General features: G+C 37.6%; 1 protein-coding gene across 2 annotated transcripts in view; it reads left to right on the plus strand.

The window, feature by feature from the left end:
- Positions 1-17901, plus strand: part of CHEK1 (checkpoint kinase 1) — an 86315-nt gene extending 68414 nt beyond the window's left edge. Inside the window, exons 7-12 of one of the 2 annotated variants that reach the window (XM_006902434.1) lie at positions 6463-6558; positions 12487-12595; positions 12756-12933; positions 13661-13792; positions 16442-16543; positions 17564-17901. In XM_006902434.1, the coding sequence (XP_006902496.1) occupies positions 6463-6558; positions 12487-12595; positions 12756-12933; positions 13661-13792; positions 16442-16543; positions 17564-17659 (713 nt within the window). In that variant the 3' untranslated portion in view covers positions 17660-17901. The remainder of the gene's footprint in view (positions 1-6462; positions 6559-12486; positions 12596-12755; positions 12934-13660; positions 13793-16441; positions 16544-17563) is intronic. The other variant, XM_006902435.1, reaches the window with a different exon arrangement.
- Positions 17902-19430: the final 1529 nt, after the last annotated feature.

Consider the following 19430-nt stretch of genomic DNA (forward strand, 5'->3'; position numbering starts at 1 on the left):
ATTGTTGCTGATGTTAGATGGATCTTGGCTGAAAGCAGAGAATACCAGAAGAATGTCTATCTGTGTTTCATTGATTGTGCAAAGGCATTTGACTATGTGGATCATAACAAACTGTGGCTGACTCAGAAGAATGGGAATCCCAGAACATTTAATTGTGCTAATGCGAAACCTGTACTTGGATCTTGGGTTAGGCATGGTAAATTACTTGACTGATGGTCCTGCTACTATGGTGTCGGGTCGAGGCAGACTGTCTGAAGTATTAGCTGGGCCAGCAGAATATTGGAATTGGGACAGAAAAATCTTTTCTCCTGGAGGTGGCAAAGGGCATCAAAGAGAATCCAAGGTGTTGCTCCAGGTTTCCTCCGATGGCTTAAGGAGCATTGAAGGACAGGGCTCTTTGCCTGGGATGGTGTTTCTGTCTATTGCAGTCTACCTGGCAGTCCAGGAGTTGAGTGTAGGCACAGTGCTCAGTCAGAAATGGCTCACTGCTATTGAAGTGGAGATCATGTGAGGCACGAAGCCAGTGCCAGATCTACACACAGACCAGACTCAGGAGCAAGCCACACATTCACAGAAGCTAAGATGGTGCACAACTTTAACCTCAGATGTACAAGTTGGAGTGCTTAAATACCACCACTCTGGGGTGACACTCCTGATGATAAAAGGACTGTACTTCCGGAGCAAGTCATCTGCAACCCTGAGATTGCGAAGCATTCAGTAGAAGAGTACTCAGAGAATGTGCTATTCCAAATGTGGACATGATCTGTGCCAGTGTTGGTACTATAGCATATCTAGTTGAACTCTCTAGTTAGAGTCACAGACCTCAGTTTAATATTGTGCCTTCATCAGTCAGTCGCCAGGATGGCTATAGGTTGTGCCCCTTCCTACGTGTAGAACAGTCCTCAACTCTTTTGAGTGTGAGTCCAGGAGCCTCTGAATGCTGAGCTATATGTACTTCTGCTGCTGGCACAAACCTGACCACAGGCAGAGTATAAAAGGGGGAACATTGCTAGCCTCTTATTAGATGGTGGGTCAGAAAGTCAGTTAGAAATGTATAGGGACTACTAAGGAGATGGTACTTTCAGCTAGTCATTGGTGTAAACACTGTTGCAGTTCTAGGTTTCTGCTGTACTTTTTTTTTTTGAAGGATCTTTATTTTATGTAATTAATTAGAAATACTGTTCAACCATTCATGTGTTTATTTTTATTAAATTTGATAAAAGCAAAAGTTATTCTACCTAACAATGTGCTGTATTTTGTCTTACCTCCTTAAGTGAAGTTTTCATTCAGTTTTGACCTGTCATTGTTTAAACTACTTTTATCAGGGAGCTCTGGTGGCCTACTAGCAAGAAGGTGTGCTGCAATCCCGAAGGTGCACTATTCGCATTCACCAGATGCTCCACTGGAGGAGGAGAAATCTCTTTTTGTGCCAGTCGGATTTAATTTGACGGTACATAATGGGGCAGGGGGCCCACATCAAAAAACATACTTTTATCTCTTTTTTGAAACTAAAAATTCAGGAATACCATCCATATCTGTTATGTTCGTATTTCAGGGTTTAGTTCAGTATAGATAATCTGGGCTGTCAGTCTGCATAGTCAGCCATCTAGCTATAAGGCCTTAGAGTTTAATCTATCAGTCTTGCTCTTGTGACTTCTGACTCTTGTCATTTTTATTATTATTAGGTGGCATTAAGTAACCTGAAATCTATGGAAGCCTGTGAAGAGCAAATCTGAACCTTGCCCCATCCTGTGCCATCCTCACGATCTCTGATATGTTCAAGCCCGTTGTTGCAGTCAGTGTGTCCATCCATCTTGTTGGGGTTCTTCTTCTTTCTATATATAAGCCTCTAATATCCCCACATGATATTTCCTTCCAAGATAAGCTGCTCAAAGTATGCGAGACTTAAGTTTTAACATCTTTGACTCTAAGGAACACTCTTGTTTTATTTTCTTTCAAGACAGATCTGTTTGTTTTTTAGTCAGTCCATGGGCTAGTCAGCATTCTTTTCATTATCCAACTTTCAGATGCCTAGCAAGTAAATGAAAAGATCATGGCTTGGATTAAACCAGTATCCTTGCTTTTTAAAATTTAAAGAGGTCCCTGATAGCAGATTTTCCCAATGCATTATGGCTTTAACTCTCTTAACTGCTGTTACCCTGGATGTTGATTTTAGATCAAAGTGAAATTGTTGATTACTTTGGTCTGTTCTCCATTTAGTCATAGTGTTATCTGTTGGACCAGTGGTGAGGGGTTTTTGTTTTGTTTTGTTTTCTTGATGTTGAGATATAATTCATATTGAAGGGAAGAGTGTATTCTTTCATCTGCAGTAAGTGATTCAAATTTTTTTCATCTGTAGCATGCACAATTGTATCACTTGCATAATGCAAGTTATTGAAGAACTTTCCATCAGTCCTGATCCCACATTCTTTATATAGCTCAGCTTCTTGAATGACTTGTTCAGGATACAGTTTAAAGAGGTATGGAGAAAGGATACAACCCTGACATACACCTTTCCTGATTTTAAACCATGCAGTGTTCCCTTTTTGTGTACATTCATACAACAGCATCATAGTCTAGTTAAGGTTTCTCAAGAGCATAATGAAGTTTTAGTATTCCCGTTCTCATGGAACTCAGCTGCCTAATCTGGTGGGATGGCTGGTGTCTCCATGGCAGCTTCTCTTGGTGGCAGTCAGGCAAAGGAGGTTTCTGGGGTCTTTTTCGTTGTGTGTTATGGGTTCGTTTTAGCATTTAAAGGTGGATGGGCGGCCCTGACCCTTAGAGTAAGGATAAGTAAGGGCGGGGTCAAGCCTGTTGCAGCCTGCTCCAGGTACTAGCTTAAAATCCTGTGGGCCTGAGGGCCTGCCTTTAACTGTTTTTGGTGAAACATTCTTCTAGGTTGTGTAACCCTGGTATGTCCACTTGCTCTACAGGGGTAACTTGTGGTTGCTGTGAAGCCGAACTCTGATGAGTCAAAATGTGAGAATGGTTACCCATGGTGTACCGTGTTCGGTGGAGCTCTGCTATTAAAACAAGCTTGGAAGCAGGAGTGGCACCCACTTCCACAATAGCTTGCCTCTGGAAACCCCATGAACCTGGAGAAAGGACGAAAGTTATACAGGTGCCCAGGACTTTCATTCATAGGGTTGCTGTGAGTTGCCTACGACTCGATGACACTTAACAACAACACAACATTCTTCTTATTGTTATCCATAATTTTTTATGATCCACAAGGTCAAATGCCTTTACATATTAATACACAGATAAACATCTCTCTGATGTTCTCTGTTATCAGCCAAGATCCATCATGGTCTCTTCTGAATGAATCTGTCTTGAGTTTGTCGTAGTTCCCTGTTGATGTACTGTTCTAGCTGTTTTTGAATAATCCTCAGTAGTATTTTACTTGCATGTGATAGTTATGATATTGTTCAATAATTTCTACATTATGTTAAATCACTTTTTTTTTAAAATTTGGAACAAATGGATCTCTTCCAGTTAGTTGACAAGGTAGTTGTCTTCAAATTTCTTGGCATTGACTAGTGAGCACATCTAGGATTGCATCTGTTTGTTAAATGTTGGTACTCTATCTATTTCTGGGTCCTTGTTGTGTTTAGAAAGGCCTTATAATTAATAATTTTTTTAAGGCCCATGTTTTTATTTAGTATTCATACGGTTTTGTTTTTACATAGAAATCTTTAGTCTGTTAGAAATGAAATTAAATATTGGAAGATATATCTAGTCTATATTAAAGTAATAGAAATATAAATACTTTAGGGTGATGGTTGCTTTGTATTGTTGTTGTTATGTGCCGTGGAGTCACCTGAGACTCATAGCAACCCTATGCACAACAGCCCTCAACCCTGTCCTATTTACCCCAGTCACTGTGTGACATCTCACCCAGGGTCTTTCTCTCCTGTGATGTCCCACTACTCTTCCTAGCATGATGTCTTTCCAAGGAATCGATTCCGCCTGGCATCATACCCAAAGTATATCACATGAGCTTCAAAATCCTTGCCTCCAGAGAGCAACATGGTTTCACCCTCTCTGGGACAGACCTGTTTGTTCTCTTTGGCAGTCTATAGTTCAGTACTCTTCTCCACAACTGAAAGGTATCAGTCATCCTTATTCATTGTCCAGGTCTCTGATGCATAGCAAGTACTTGCGAAGACTGTACAGTGGATCAGGCACACCTTAGTCTCTCAACTGACATCTTTGCTCTTCAGCACTCTGGAGTGGTCCCTGATAGCAAACTTTCCTAATCCAGTTTATCTTTTGATTTCCTGGATGCTGGTTCCAAAAGTGTTGATTGTGGACCCGAACAAACTGAAAGAGCTAACATTCTTAATCTCTTCTCTATCTCTCATGGTGCTACCAATTGGCCCAGTGGTGAGTATCTTTGTTTTCTTGACATTGAGCTTTAGTTCATATTGAAGACTGCATTCCTTGACCATATGCCAGATGCTTTGAGTCCTCCTCAGTTTCAGCAAGCAAGGTTGTGTCATCTGCGTAACACAGGTTGTTTATGAGTCTTCTTCCATTTCTAATTCTGAAGTAAAATAAGACAGATACAAAGAATGCACATATAATTCTACTTATATGGAGATTCTAAAATAGGCACATTCACAGACAAGTTTACTACGGGTTAATAGGAATTGGAAGGAGGGATGTAAGAATTATGACTTATAGACAGAGTTACTGTTAGTAAATGTTTTGGAAATACTTAAGGTAAAAATTTCACATATCGTGTGTAACTAATATCATCTAATAGTTAGTGATAGAGTCAGTAGGAAATCACACTACTAACTCAAAGCCATTACTTGTTTGGCATTTCAGATCCAGCAGTGGCTCCATTCTCTACAGCCCCAGAAATCCAATGCTATGAAAACTAAGCTAAGAATTGGTTCTGCTGGCCGGGGAGATACCATGATTGTGAAGGTGGTTTTCCCAGGGCGACCCTTATGCATTGCACTTTGATTGTACTGACCCCTGTGATCTCCCCAATTGTGGGAAACTAGTCTGCATAATTTGTGGTAGTGGGGGACTGCGTTCATGTTCTCCCCTGGAGGGAAAAAAAGTCTTGGTTCTAACTTGACAGCAGTAAAGTGTTGTTAGTTTTTGGTTTTGTTAATTGGCTAGTTGAATTGTTTTTTGAATTGTTAGTTGTTTTGCTGGTTAATTGAATTGACCTGATTTTTCAAACTCAGTGCTGTCAAATTGATTCCAAGTTATAGTGGCTCTACATTGTTTCTGGTTCTCTTTTCTCTTTCTATACTTTTATATTTTATTTATATTCATTGTTGCATACTTTCTTCCCTCTTCCTTTGCCCCTCTTCCACCCCACCCTTCAGCACATCCTTTGTTCCAGGTTATTGTTAAATGTATAATGCCTAATCATATATTCCTTTCAGACTGTCCTTCCCCTTATCAGTTCTAATTTTATCTGTTCATTATTTATCCATTCTTTTCCCATTCTCTGCCCAACCCCTGTCCCATCAGTCCTATTTTATAACAGTGGTATTATACAGTGTTTGTCCTTTTGTGACTGAGATATTTCACCAAGCAGCGTAATATCCTCCAGGCTCCCCATGTTGTGTAATGTTTTATGAGTTAGTGGGTTTTCAGTGCTGCATAAGATTCCATAGTGTGAATGTACCATAATTTTTCTGTCAATTTCATTTGTTGATGGACACTTGGGTTGCTTCCATCTCTTTGCTGTTGTGAATAATGCAGCAATAAACATGGGTATGCATATATCTGAGTTGTGGTTCTGGTTCGGGTCAAGTGGTATGTCCAGTTCCAATTTTTTGAGACAGTGCGAGATCACCTTCCATAGTGGCTGTACCATTTTACACTCCTACCAGCAGTGAATAAGTGTTCCAGTCTCCACAACCTTGCCAGCATTTGTTGTTTGTGGTCCTTGTGAACTTTGCTATTATTGCTGGGGTATAATTCTATGAATCTTAAAAGGAAGAGACTGCCCATTTTTCATCTATTTAGAGATCTAACACTAGAGCAATGAAATTTAGAATGAAAAAAATTCTTTCGTACCTTTTTGTTAAGGTTATGTGGAAGAAATATTTCTCCTAGTTACAATTTCACTTGCAAACAATTAAGAATTAGAACTTATTCTAAGGAATGCATTGTTGCAAAGAAGAACTGCATGAAAATAAGCAATAATATAGTAGATTTATTCCTTATCCAAAAGTAATGTTTGGTCATCAGGAAGCTAATAGAAAATGCATTCCCTACCATAAACACATTAGTTGCTGAAACAAACATTGCCAGTACTACTCCATTATTGTATTTGAGCTCATTGTAACTCTAGTGTAAATTCATCTCAGTAAGATTTTCCTTAGGTTTTTATTGACTTTCTACTTTACCATATATGTTTTTTCTAAGAATTAAGCATTTATGACAGGCCATAACTCTTGTGAATGTCCTAATTTTTAAATTCTTTTTCAGCTCTGCTGCATAAAATCTTGGTTGAAAATCCATCAGTAAGGATTACCATCCCAGATATTAAAAAAGACAGATGGTATAATAAATCACTCAAGAAAGGTAACCTCTTTGAAATACCAAATATTTTTTTTCTGTTAAAAAAAGATACTTTATAAAGTTAACACCCTCTAATGCACAGCACAAAACTTGTTGTTAAGTGCCGTCACGTCACAGGCAACTCATAACGACCCTATGAACGAAAGTTCTGGACACCTCCTGTATAACTTTCATCCTTTATCCAGGTTCATAGGATTTCCAGAGGCAAGCTATTGTGGAAGTGAATGCCACTCCTGATTCTAAACTTGTTTTAGTCGGGAAGCTTCACCAAACACTGTCCACCATGAGTAACCATTCTCGCATTTGACTCATCATTGTCATAGTGTTTGGCTTCACAGCAACCATGAGTTACCTCTGTACAGCAAGTGCACATACCAGGGTTACACGACTTAGAAGAATGTATTACCAAAAACAATTAAAGGCAGGCCTGAGGGCCACAAGTAGAGTCACCCACCTTTGGCTTGGGAGCATGGCTTTCTGCCCGCTAGGCCAACTGCTCTCTGTAGGCTGTTGTGGGTGGTGTTGTTAAGTGCTGTCGAGTACTCAGCGACCCTGTGACACTAGTTAAAGTAGAAATAGAAAAATAATAAATGAAGGAGAAAGAGTAGTAGCTGAGTATTTGACAAAGGCTTCAGGGAAAAAGAAAGGCTTGGTTCCATGGAGAATTTATTTTAAATCCAGAATTCAAAAATTAAAAAGGAAGTAGCTACACAAGTTGAAAAGCAGATTTGATTCTTAACAGAATGATTATTTTCAAAGTCTTGAAGTTTAGAAAGCTTGTTGCATTTGAATAACTGAAACAGGTCAGTTATGACATGGACTGTTTTGTTCATTATATAACCACTTAAAAACATTTCTCACTCTTTGCTAGGGAGTCAGAATCAATTCATACCTGACCCTCCAATGGATTTTCAGTGCTGTAAATTGCATAAGAAAAAATGATCCATCTTTCTCTTTCTTATCATCTTGTTCTTGTTCTTGGGTTCCATCAAGCTGGAACCAACTCAGAGCTAATACTCCAGTGGGTTTTCAGAGGTAATAAATTGTGTGAGAGGAGATTGCCCATCTTTATCCCACAAAGCAGCTGTTGGATTTGAACTGCATACCTTTTCATTAATAGCACAGTTCCTTACCATTAAGCCACCATAGCTCCCTGTAGAGTGGATTCAGAGAGATGTGGCTTTTGGGTTTGTAGTATGACTGACTGCCTATGAAATTTGCTACCCAAGGTCCTTTGTGGAAGGCATCATTAGTATATGGTCTGTTGTAGGCACTTAGTAAGTCATTTGATCAAATAATTGAATAAAGAAGAAGGAGACATATATGAAGTGAAACTGGAGAGGCAAATAGATTTTGGGCAGATAGCAAAGGAAAGCTTTGTAAGCCACAATAAAGATTTTGAGGTTTAATCTGAAGCCATTGAAGAGACCTTAGATTTTAAACAAGAAATGGCATATGAAAAAAAAAAAAAAAAGAAATGGCATATGGATTGGATCTGGTTATAAATGTTCTTGTTACTTTTTTCCCCCCATTGGTTTTTTATTTTCTCTTGTTCTGTATTGTCGAATCAGATCTGACTGGCACAGGAAGAAATTGCCCATCCTTCTCCAGCAGAGCATCTGGTGGATTCTAACCGCATGCCTTCAGCATTGCATTGCAGCGTCTTGCCACTAGACCACCAGAGCTCCTTCCCCGTTGTTTTGGATAGGAAAAAAGGTCAAGAGTGATATAAGCCTTTATACTAAATATATGAAGAAGAAAAGATGATTGAGAATGCAAATGTGGTAGCAGATTTGGCCAATTTATGGATTTCTCTTTCAAAAGTAAAGTCAACGCTGTAGAGTCCAGAACTAACTCATAGCTGGCTCTTCAGCAAGTTTTTAGAGGCGGTAAACAACATGGGAGTAGATTACCCGTCTTTCTCCCATGAAACAGCTGGTGAATTCGTACTAGTCACCTATGAGTTGGCAGCACAAATCCCTACTCAGTAGGCCTCTAGAGCTCCCTAATTCCTATGTATTGACTTTATTTTCTCTATGAAATAGATGTTATCATATGTTAAGAGTAATGAGGTAGATGTTAGATTGTGGTCTTAGAAATTGGAAAATGATATGTAAGTTTAGAAATAGTTCTTACAAACAAAGGGGAAGAAAACTGATAAGAAAAACCTCATGAATTGCAGTTTTGAGGGCTAAGAGTTGTTGTTGTTGTTAGGTGCCTTTGAGCCGAGTACAACTCATAGCGACCCTATAAACAAAAGATTTGAAACCAGTCCTGTCCTGCACCATCCTCACACTTTGACACACAAGAGCCCGTTGTAGCAGTTACCTTGTCAATCCACTTGGTTGTGGGTTTTCTCCTGAATGTGGAAATTATTGAACAATATCATTGATATCACATGCCAGCAAAATATTGCTAAAGATCATTAAAAAATGGCTAGAACAGTACATAGATAGAGAATTGTTAGTAGTACAAGCGGGATTTAGAAGAGGCCTTGGCACCAGGGATAACATTACTGATGGCAGATGGGTCCTGGCTGAGAGTAAGGAATACCAGAAGAATGTCTGTTTGTGCTTTATTGACTATGCAGAGGCATTTAACTGTGTGGATCATAACAAATTGTGACTGACATTGAGAGGAATGGAATCCCAGAGCTCTTGATTGTGTTCATGAGGAACCTATATATGGTTCAGGAGGCTGTCATGTGAATGCAGTAGAGGAGCGCTGCATGATTTGAAATTGGAAAGGGAGTGCGTCAGGAATGTATTCCTTCTCCATACCTGTTCAATCTATATGCTAGGCAAATTATCCGAGAAGGTGGACTCTATGAAAAGGAGTGTGGCATCAGGATTAGAGGGAGATTCATCAATAACCTGTATTATACAGATGATACAACCTTGCTTGCTGAAAGTGAGGAGAGTTTGAAGCATTTGTTGTATAGAAGATCAAGAAATGCAGCCTTCAGTATGGATTGCCTCTCAATATTAAGAAAACAAAGATTGTTACTAGGCCATGTCATGATGGAGAGGACATTGAAACTGTCAACAGCTTCATCTTGCTTGGATCCACAGTAACACACTTGGTATGCACAGTCAGGAAATACAGAGACATTGCAGTAGGAAAATCTGCAGTTAGGGACTTTTCCAAATTATTGAGGAATAGTGATGTCAGTTTGAGGACCAAGGTGTGTCTGGTTCAGGCCATGGTCTTTCTGATTACTAGCTATGCATCTGAGACCTGGACAATGAATAAGGATGATAGAAAAATAATTGATGCCTTTGAGCTGTTGTGGATAAGAGTAGTAAGCATGAAAAAATGAATTATGAGTCACCTTTTAACTTTCTTGTTTTCCAACATTGCATATTTATTGTAATAGTAAAAAGGTCAACTATTGGGGACATTATCATAATATATCTGGCAGTAATAGACACCTTGGTACAAAGTAAGAAAGTAATGCTGACTGTGATGATTAAAGTTTTGCATGGATTAACTAAAGCATTGAGAAGCCAAAGCAAAGGGAAGAAATCAAGACATTAAGTAGCTGAACAAAAGATTTCAAAGGGCAGTTCCGGAAAACAAAGCCAAATATTACAATGAAAGGTGCAAAGAGCTAAAGTGGGAAATCAAAAGGATGAATTTGCTTGCATTTACACTGAAGGAATTAAAAAGCAAATTTAGACCTCAAGTGGCAGTATTTAAGGATACTGTGGACAAAATGCTGAGTTACCTAAGAAGCATCAGAAGAAGACAGAGGAGGAGTACACAGGGACCCTATACCAAAATGAGTTGGTTGACAGAAGGATTTCATGAAACAACATATGACCAAGACACAACAGTGATGAAGGAGGAAGTTCAAGCTTCTCTGAAGGAATTGGCAAAAGGCAAGGCCCCAGGAATTAATGGGATACCAGTTGACATATTTCAACAAATAGATGCTGCCCTGGACATGCTCACCAGGTTGTGCCAAGTAATCTGGAGGATAACTTGTTGGCCAACTGACTGGAAGAGATCCATATTTATTCCCATTCAAAAAAAAAAGTGATCTGACAGAGTGGAAATTTTCAAACAGTATCATTAATAAAACACACAAAATCCTGCTGAAGATTATCCAAAAATGACTGGAACAGACAACTGCCAGATGTACAAGCTGAGTTTAGAAGAGGCCATGGCACTCAGGACATTATAGCCAATGTTAGGTGGATCTTAGCTGAAAGCATAGAGCACCAGAGGAATGTCTATCTGTCCATTGATTATGCAAAGGTATTTATTGGATCACAACAAATTGTGGCTATCCTTGAGGAGAATGGGAATGCCAGAACACTTGATTGTCCTCATGCAAAATCTATACTTGGATCAAGAAGCAGTTGTCAGAACAGAGCAAAGAAACACTGCATTGTTCAAAATGGGATTTGTCCTATCTCCATACCTTTTCAGTTTTTCTGCAGAACAGATCATTTGGGAGGCTGGACTCAGAGGAGGAATATGGCATCAGGATTGGAGCAAGAATCAACAGACTGTTATGCAGATGACACAACCTTGCTTGCTGAAAGGAGGCCCGGAGGCATTTGTGTTAGAAGGTCAAAGATTCTCACCACTGGGCCAATTGGCAGCATCAGGATAGATGGTGAAGATATTGAGACTGTTCATAGCTTTAGTTTGCTTGGCCCACAATCAATACTGTTGGCAACAGCAGCCAGAAAATTAACAGACGTATTGTGATGGGAAAGTCTGCTGTTAGGGACTTCTCTAAAGTACTGAAGAGCAACGGTGCCTCTCTGGAGACTAAGGTGCGTCTGGTATAGGTCATGGTCTTTGCAATCACTTGTTATGCATCAGAGAGTTGGACAATGACTAGGGATGATAGATAATTGATGCCTTTGAGCTGTGGTGCTGGAGAATAGTATTGAATGTACCATGGACTGATATGAAAACAAACAGGTTCATCCTGGAGAGAGTTAAACTAGGCTGATCCTCGTAGGCAATGATTCTGAGGCTTCATCTGACGTAGTTTAGACATGGTACAAGGAGAGACTGGTCCTTGGAGAGAGGTCATGCTTGGGAGGGTGGAGGGACAGTGCAGAAGGAGAAGATGGCTCTATGAGGTGGATTGATTCAGTGACTAGGGTACTTGGGGTCCGTGTGTCAGTCAGTGAGATTGGCACAGGACAGAGCAGGGTTTAGGGCTGTTGTACATAGGGTCGCAGTGAGCTGGAAGCAGCTCAGTGGCACATAACAACATGGATCAAATGACTGGCCGTGAGTCTCGGGTGTTTGACATCTGTGATGTAGTCCTCATCCATTTTGTGATTTGATGCAGTTTTCCATTTTTATTTACCACCAATGTTCACATAATACTTGTTCTTTGGAACCTACCAGTGTCAATAAGGGAGGAGTGAGTGTATATATATAAATGTGTAGAAAACATAATGAATGATTATAGCAGTATTCTCTTCTGTATAGTGAGTTTTCTTATTGTCTATTCCAAGGGAAAAAAGACTGTTTGCTGTAGCAAATTCATAGTCTCTGAACACACTATCAAAATCTATTTTAAGCTCTGGTGGCCTAATGGTAAGTAACTGCACTACCAACCAGAAGGTAGGTGGTTCAAATCCACCAGCTGCTCTATGGGGGAAAGATAGGCATTCTCCTTCCAAAGGATCTATTTTTAAAAGATCTGTTATTTTAGATTGACCTTACAGTCTGCTTTTCAAACAATTGTTCTGTTACTGTAGATTGTACCATTACAGATACCAATTATGACTTTAACTTGGTCCTCCTTATTTGGAGCATACTTTTATGTCTGATACTTTGGGTTGCATAGTAAATTTAGATATGGTGTTTCTTCAAGATTCTTCCTGAGTTCATGAAACCTCCCTCCCCCAAAACAAAACTGCATAGAAGTGTTAAAAGCATTTATCTTTTCATTTTTAGGGCCCAGGAGGCCCCAGGTTACATCAGGAGTCGTATCAGAATCTCCAAGTGGATTGTCGAAGCACATTCAATCCAATTTGGAATTCTTTCCAGTAAATAGTGTTTCTAGGTAAGACCAATAAAGAGAAAATAGCTGCTGAATTAATCATCTCCATGAAAAAGAGTACATATATGCATTTTTCTTAATATAATTTTTTCTTTGTACTGATGGTAATATGCTAGAACTGTCTGAACTTAAAGCATATTTTATCCCTATTTTGATGTTTCAGTGAAGAAACAGTGAAGTTCTCTAGCTCTCAACCAGAACCACGGACATGTCTTTCCTTATTGGATACCAGCCCCTCAAACATAGATAAACTGGTACAAGGGATCAGTTTTTCTCAGCCCACATGTCCTGATCATATGCTTCTGAATAGCCAGTTACTTGGCACTCCAGGATCCTCACAGGTAAAGGAATTTAATTTTCCATAGAAATAATAGAAATTTTTTATTTTATATTGTTGTTATTGTTGTTGTTAAGTGCTATTGAGTCACATACAACTCATAGTGACCCTATGAACCAAAGATCTGAACCCTGTTTTAGAACTATCATAATTTCTCTAATGTACACAGAGTTTCCAAAGGCATGTTACTTAGGAAGTGGATGGCAATCCTGCTTCCAAGCCTGTCTTAATCTGCGAGCTCTACCAAACACTGTTCATAACAACTAACCATTATGGCATTTGACATAACATTGCCATGGAGTTCAGTATCACAGCAACCCCAACTTACAACACTTACAACCCCAACCCCAGCACAGCCAACTGACCACTGCTGTACCACTTAGAGGAGGTAACCAATTAGCTCACACACGATTATGAACTAAATAAAAAACAACCAAACCATTTACACCTGACTTGCAACTAAAGAGAACCTACTCACCAGAATCCAGCTTCTTCACACATGAGCCTACAAATATTTTATATTAAGTATTAAAAAAATTTCCATTGAACTTAAAATTTAGTACTTTAAATTACACAGAATTTTTGATCACTGAAGAGATAATTAGAGTGGATCATCATATATAAGAATCTTAGCAATCATGGAAAAGAATTTCAGACCACATATTTATGATATGACTACTTTTGGTCAGAAAGGATTTATTTAGAGTCTTATTTTCCCCTTGGTCATGTAGAACCCCTGGCAACGCTTAGTCAAAAGAATGACACGATTCTTTACCAAGTTGGATGCAGACAAATCTTATCATTGCCTGAAAGAGACTTGTGAGAAGTTAGGCTATCAATGGAAGAAGAGTTGCATAAATCAGGTATGTTTTAGTCTTCTTAAATTATCTTTATATAAAGGAAAATGTAAATATCTCAATAACAACTATGATTATGAAAATATTTTTAAAATATAATTAATTTGTTGTTATAAATTATGAAATTTTAGAAATTTAAGCAAACTATTCTTTACCAAAAGAAAGATACATTATTTCCAAAAGACTTTGGTAAGGTTATGGAAAACATACAAAAACTTTAGTCATTATATTTTTCAGGCTTACGTTTTAGGTAATAATAATAATTGACTTAAATTTAAAAAAGAATATATGTTAGCAATTCCACACATCTGTCATCTCCCTTGCACCCATGTATCAATTTTCTTTTTTTTATGTTATTCTAGTTTATTTATATCATTGTTATTCTAATGTCTGTAGGTTTTTGAGAACCACTAATGATGTGAAAGAGGGATCTATTAAAGAAAATTGAAAGAGGCCTGAAAACAGAATAGAATGATCTTTAACTAGATTATAAATTTTAAGAAACTCTGTAACGGAAGTTTGTGTAATGGATAAAATTTATGTACAAATGTCAAATATCTTAAGAGTCATGACATTGTGGTTACTGAGAGACTGTCAGGTTTATGTTAGAAACATGTTGAAGTCAAGTGCCATGATAACTTAAAACTGTAATTTAGAAACTGTAAACAGTGGACAAAGACATGTATCTAGATAGATAAGACAAATGTAGCAGAATGGAAATCTCCAGATGAAAGATTATTTTAGGAGAAAATGTTGTTATGAAGAAATTAATCTATCAGGTGGTTTTCTTCTGTTCATTATACGCTGTTCATTTTTTTTACTTGAGGTTTAATTCACATGAAGTCAACTAACTGCTCTTTGCTTTTATAAACATTACAGTCCTAGAAACCTTATGGGGCAGTTTCTGTTCTGTCACATGGGTTGCAATGAGTTGGAGTTGACTCAGTGGCAAACACCAGCAATAAAAAGATAAACTTGTTAGGCCAGTGTTCCAGGGAGGTACTAGACAGAATAGCTTAAAAAAAAATCTGTGACTCTTCATTCTTTCTGTTCACTTCTATGTGTGCCTGCTGTATAGATTGTAAAGGCTTGCATGGAGCAATAGGGCAAGTTAAAATGCCATGAAGATCATTCTTTGTGCATTTCAGTAATTTCTTAAATACGTTTTCCCTGGGTTTCTGCAAGCTTTTAGCTTATTTTCAAGATTTTATAAAGGTTCATTCTGACAATATTTTGTACTTTTTCATTTGCTTTGTGGAGGAGTACATTTTGAAGTTTTTTTTATTACATCATTTTTGCTGGCTTTACTCTTAAATTATTTTTCTTTCTGCTTGAATCTTTGAAGCATCTTGTCCTTAACCTTTTAGCACTTTATTTATGTTGTTGTTATGTGCTGTCAAGTTGCTTGTGACTCATAGTGACCCCATATACAACAGCTCTGAACCTTGCTCTCCCCTGAGCCAGTGTTATTGTCTCTGATACACCTACCCCCATTGCTCCAGTCACTGAATCAGTCCATCTCATCGAGGGTGTTTCTTTCTCCCTCCAACCTCCCAAGCATGATGTCTCTCTCCACGGACTGGCCCCCCTTTGCAACATGTCCAGAGTATGTCAGATGACGCTTCAGAATCTTTTCCTCCAAGGAGCAACCTGATTTCACCCTCTCTAGGGCAAAATTTTTGTTCTCCTAGCAGTCCATGGTATATTCAGTACTCTCTCCAGCACCACAATTCAAAGGAATCAGTTCTCCTTCTATCATCCTTAGTCATTGTTCACCATTCTGACGCATATCTAGCAATTGCAAATACTATGGCCTGTATCAGACACACCTTAGTCTCCAGACTGACGTCATTGCTCTTCAGTGCTCTGGAGAGGTCTCTGACAGCAGATTTTCCCAATGCAATTTGTCTTTGAATTTCCTGGCTATTGGTACCAAGAGTGTTGATTCTTCCATCTTGTTTAACAGTGGGAGACATAGCTATGTGTTTCTGTAGTCATTCTTTGACATGAAAATGATCACAAGATGAATAATGCAATTTGGGTTTTATGTAGCTGGACAAAACTAGCCTTGAGTGAACTCTTTCATCTGCATAGTTATCTGATGGCTTTATTGAGATTCATGGTCTTAAAATGGCTTCACTCAGTTTTTGGGTCTTGTTGCGTTGATGGCTGTAAGACAGACCTTTCTCTCTGTGGAGTGTTTTAAAAGTGTGAAAGGGGAGCTTACAAGGTCTTCAACGCCTTATAAATGCTGCTACTGCATTTCAGCCCAAAATTCTAGATTTTTTCCCCCCTGTCTTTTACATTCTCTTTTGCCCTCTCATTGTGTTTTATTTTTCTCATAATTTCTTGGTTTGGTCACATTTTAATTAAATACCAAATATCTTTTATTGTCAAAAAAGCTCATAAAGTCCATAACTAACAGTGGAACTGCCCTCTGTTTATAGCTTGGCTTGTCACGTATACCCACATGGATGGGGAGAAGAGACCCTGGAGATAGGGAGATTCTCAGACTCTCAGACACTACATGCTAGTTGTGACAGAGCTTCACAAATTTTTACCCTAGTAGGTCAATGATTTAACTTGAGATTATATTTTTTGCTGGAAATATTCTTTACTCATTTATCTGCCTTAATCTAATTTTTACTGCTTTAGGTTACTGTATCAACAACTGACAGGAGAAATAATAAATTGATTTTCAAAGTGAACTTAGTAGAAATGAATGAGAAGATCTTGGTAGACTTCCGACTTTCCAAGGTATGTAGAACAGTAACTATCTGGTTAAAAAAATTTTACCTGTTTTTTTAAAAAAAATGTATAAAATGTAGAAATGTAAAAATTATGATAATGTGTAAAGAAGAAAATAAGAATTAAGCTTATTCTAGTAAGAACTCATTATTCTATCTGGAAATACTTGTAAATTGAGATTTTTTTAATATGATAACTTTCTTCATATACTATTATAAACATTTTTCTTGCCATCATTCTTTATAACATGAAGAAAGTAAAAATAATCCTAAAGTATACAGCCTAGTAGTCACTTCTAGTAATTTGAAATAGTCCTATATTTTAAAAAAATTACTTGGTAAAAGTACTTGAGCGTTATTAGGTAGTGAGCCTTTTAACTATCTATGAATAGGTTTTTCTTATATATAGATCTTTCCCCCCCAACTTGTATTTTCTTAGACTACATTTCTGATTATTTCCTTAGGAATTATTTTAGAGCCCTTGTATATAAAACCAAAATACTCTTTTTTTCTATTACCTAGGAGATTTTACATGGCTCTAAAAATTTTAAGATAAGGAATGCTTTTCTGTTAAAAATTTGCAGTAATGCCGTCCAGATACTTGCTGTGGAATTAAGATCTTAATGTAATGAAATCCGTTTTATAGCTGAATCTTCCAACTTTGATGCTTCAGTGTAATTGCAAGACTTTAGTGTAGTTATGTAGCTTATTTTTAGGGTAACTTCCCTGAAAACTATGACTTAAAGCCAAAGATACTAACACTAGAAATAGACAAGGTGTTATTTTTATCCTCTTGTTTGAGTTCAGTTTGATAGAATTGTTGATGAGCATGAGACCTGATTAAAATTATTTATGTAGCTGCCTCTAACCAAGATTTTTATTCTTCACAAAACAACCTGAAAACCTGAAGGGAATTGTAACTAGCTATAATTTAAGGCTCTTTGTCTTCATTTACCTATAAAGTTTGATTTTGTGATACAGCTCCTTTGTTTCTTTTTTGCATTATATTTGGATATTACTTCTGATACAGGGTGATGGACTGGAGTTCAAGAGACATTTTTTGAAGATTAAAGGGAAACTGAGTGATGTTGTAAGCAGCCAGAAGGTTTCCTGCCACATGATATAGATCCATTGGCTCTGGGGTTCCTGGTGAATATAGTGCTGCTATGTTGACATTGTTCTTCCTAGAGAAGATTATTCTGTTCTATAAACTGCAAATCTGAAATACAATCCTGAAGAGGTCCCTACTACTACCCAAGTATCTTTTACGTCATTTATTTTAATTTTTTTTTGTTATGTATACAGATAATACCTATATTGTGATTGTAAATAAAACTTTGGGAAATGAATGAGTAGAATTCATTCAATATCCCATCTGAGAACTATAAGTTTGAGAATTTTATACCAATTTAATAAAGAAAGATTTTGACCTTGTCCCATTTTTATCAGAACATCTTGTTTCATCCAAAAAGGATGTATTTCCTTTACATTGTCTTAATTATAAAGGTTAATTAGTGAAAACTAATCCCATATTCCTTTCAAAAATAGCTTTAACAGTTGAAAGTGAGGCCGTTTTTTAAAAAAAGTGTTCCTAATTTTTATACTTATTTTCAAAAGTGCTTTCCTAGTAATAAAGACCTGTATTTGAACTGTAACTATTATTTTAATGTTTTTCCTGGAAAATTAATAATATATGGAATATTGGTTGGTCTTTCAGATATAAGATGAGCAGAAACTGTTGTGCTGAACTAATTTTACTCTTAAGATTTAATATTACTTCTTACTGATTTTGTGTATTATTGTCTACATTTACAACTATATGTTATTACTTTACTATTGAAATAAATTGTTTTGAAAAGAAATATACTCTGACCATGATTCTGCTCCCCTCCTCAATCCCCCCTTCTTTTCCTGCAATTACTATTGCCACATACAGTATCTCAGGCACATTCTCTTATCCATTCCAGTGGCTTTGGCATGCCCTCTAGTGAGATTCAGTGAAGTTTTTCCTGTAGCCATTGTGTGGTGTCAATTCTGATTCTGATTCTACCAATGCCCTTTTGAATATGCAATAGGTGGCACAGGCTTTTCATAACCAAAACAACATTTGGTTTATGTCCTTCTATCTTTTCCTCTCCTAGTTAGTTTCCCCATTCTAGAAAATGTCATAGCAAGCTCTCTTGACATAAGTAGTTTTAGAAATCCATCTGTAACACTTTAATACCCCATCCATTAATATATTAATTTGCAAAAATCAAATAAATTCCATGTCCAAATTATATCCCAGTTTCACTTCCACTGCTGCCCATCTTGCTGTTACATGAGTGTTGTATCTCTCACCTCACTTCCCAACTCTGCCTTTATCCTTCAGCAGTTCATTTTCCAAAGACCTTCAGCCACAGCTACTCATGGTGGAAAGATACCTTAGAGGGACAGTCTCCTCCTATGCAATTTACAGTCCCTAAAAACTGACTGGATGATCAGCTGTGAGTTGGTTACAACATGATGGCAATGAGAGAGATGGATATAAGTGACAAGAGCAACCTGAAAGACTAGATAGCAATGTTAGGAGCAAGTGGGTTTATGTTAAGGCTCCAAAGAAAGGGGTGAGAATGGTTGTACAGCTAGAAGAATTTAATCATCATATAAATGTTTATGTCGAAATGGTTCATGCACACCCATGTTCATTGCAGCTTTGTTCACAATAGCAAGGAGTTGGAAACAACCTAAGTGCCCATCAACAAACGAATGGCTAGAGAAGCTGTGGTATATTCGCACAATGGAATACTATGCTGCATTAAAAAACAAGGAACTCATGCAATATTATTCAAAATGGTTGACTCTGGAGAACATTATGCTGAGTGAAATATCCCAGTCACAAAAGGACAAATATTACA

The sequence above is a fragment of the Elephantulus edwardii genome, unplaced genomic scaffold (genome assembly GCF_000299155.1).
Source record: "Elephantulus edwardii isolate Elephantulus edwardi_28Jun2011 unplaced genomic scaffold, EleEdw1.0 scaffold00411, whole genome shotgun sequence".
Taxonomy (NCBI): Eukaryota; Metazoa; Chordata; class Mammalia; order Macroscelidea; family Macroscelididae; genus Elephantulus; species Elephantulus edwardii.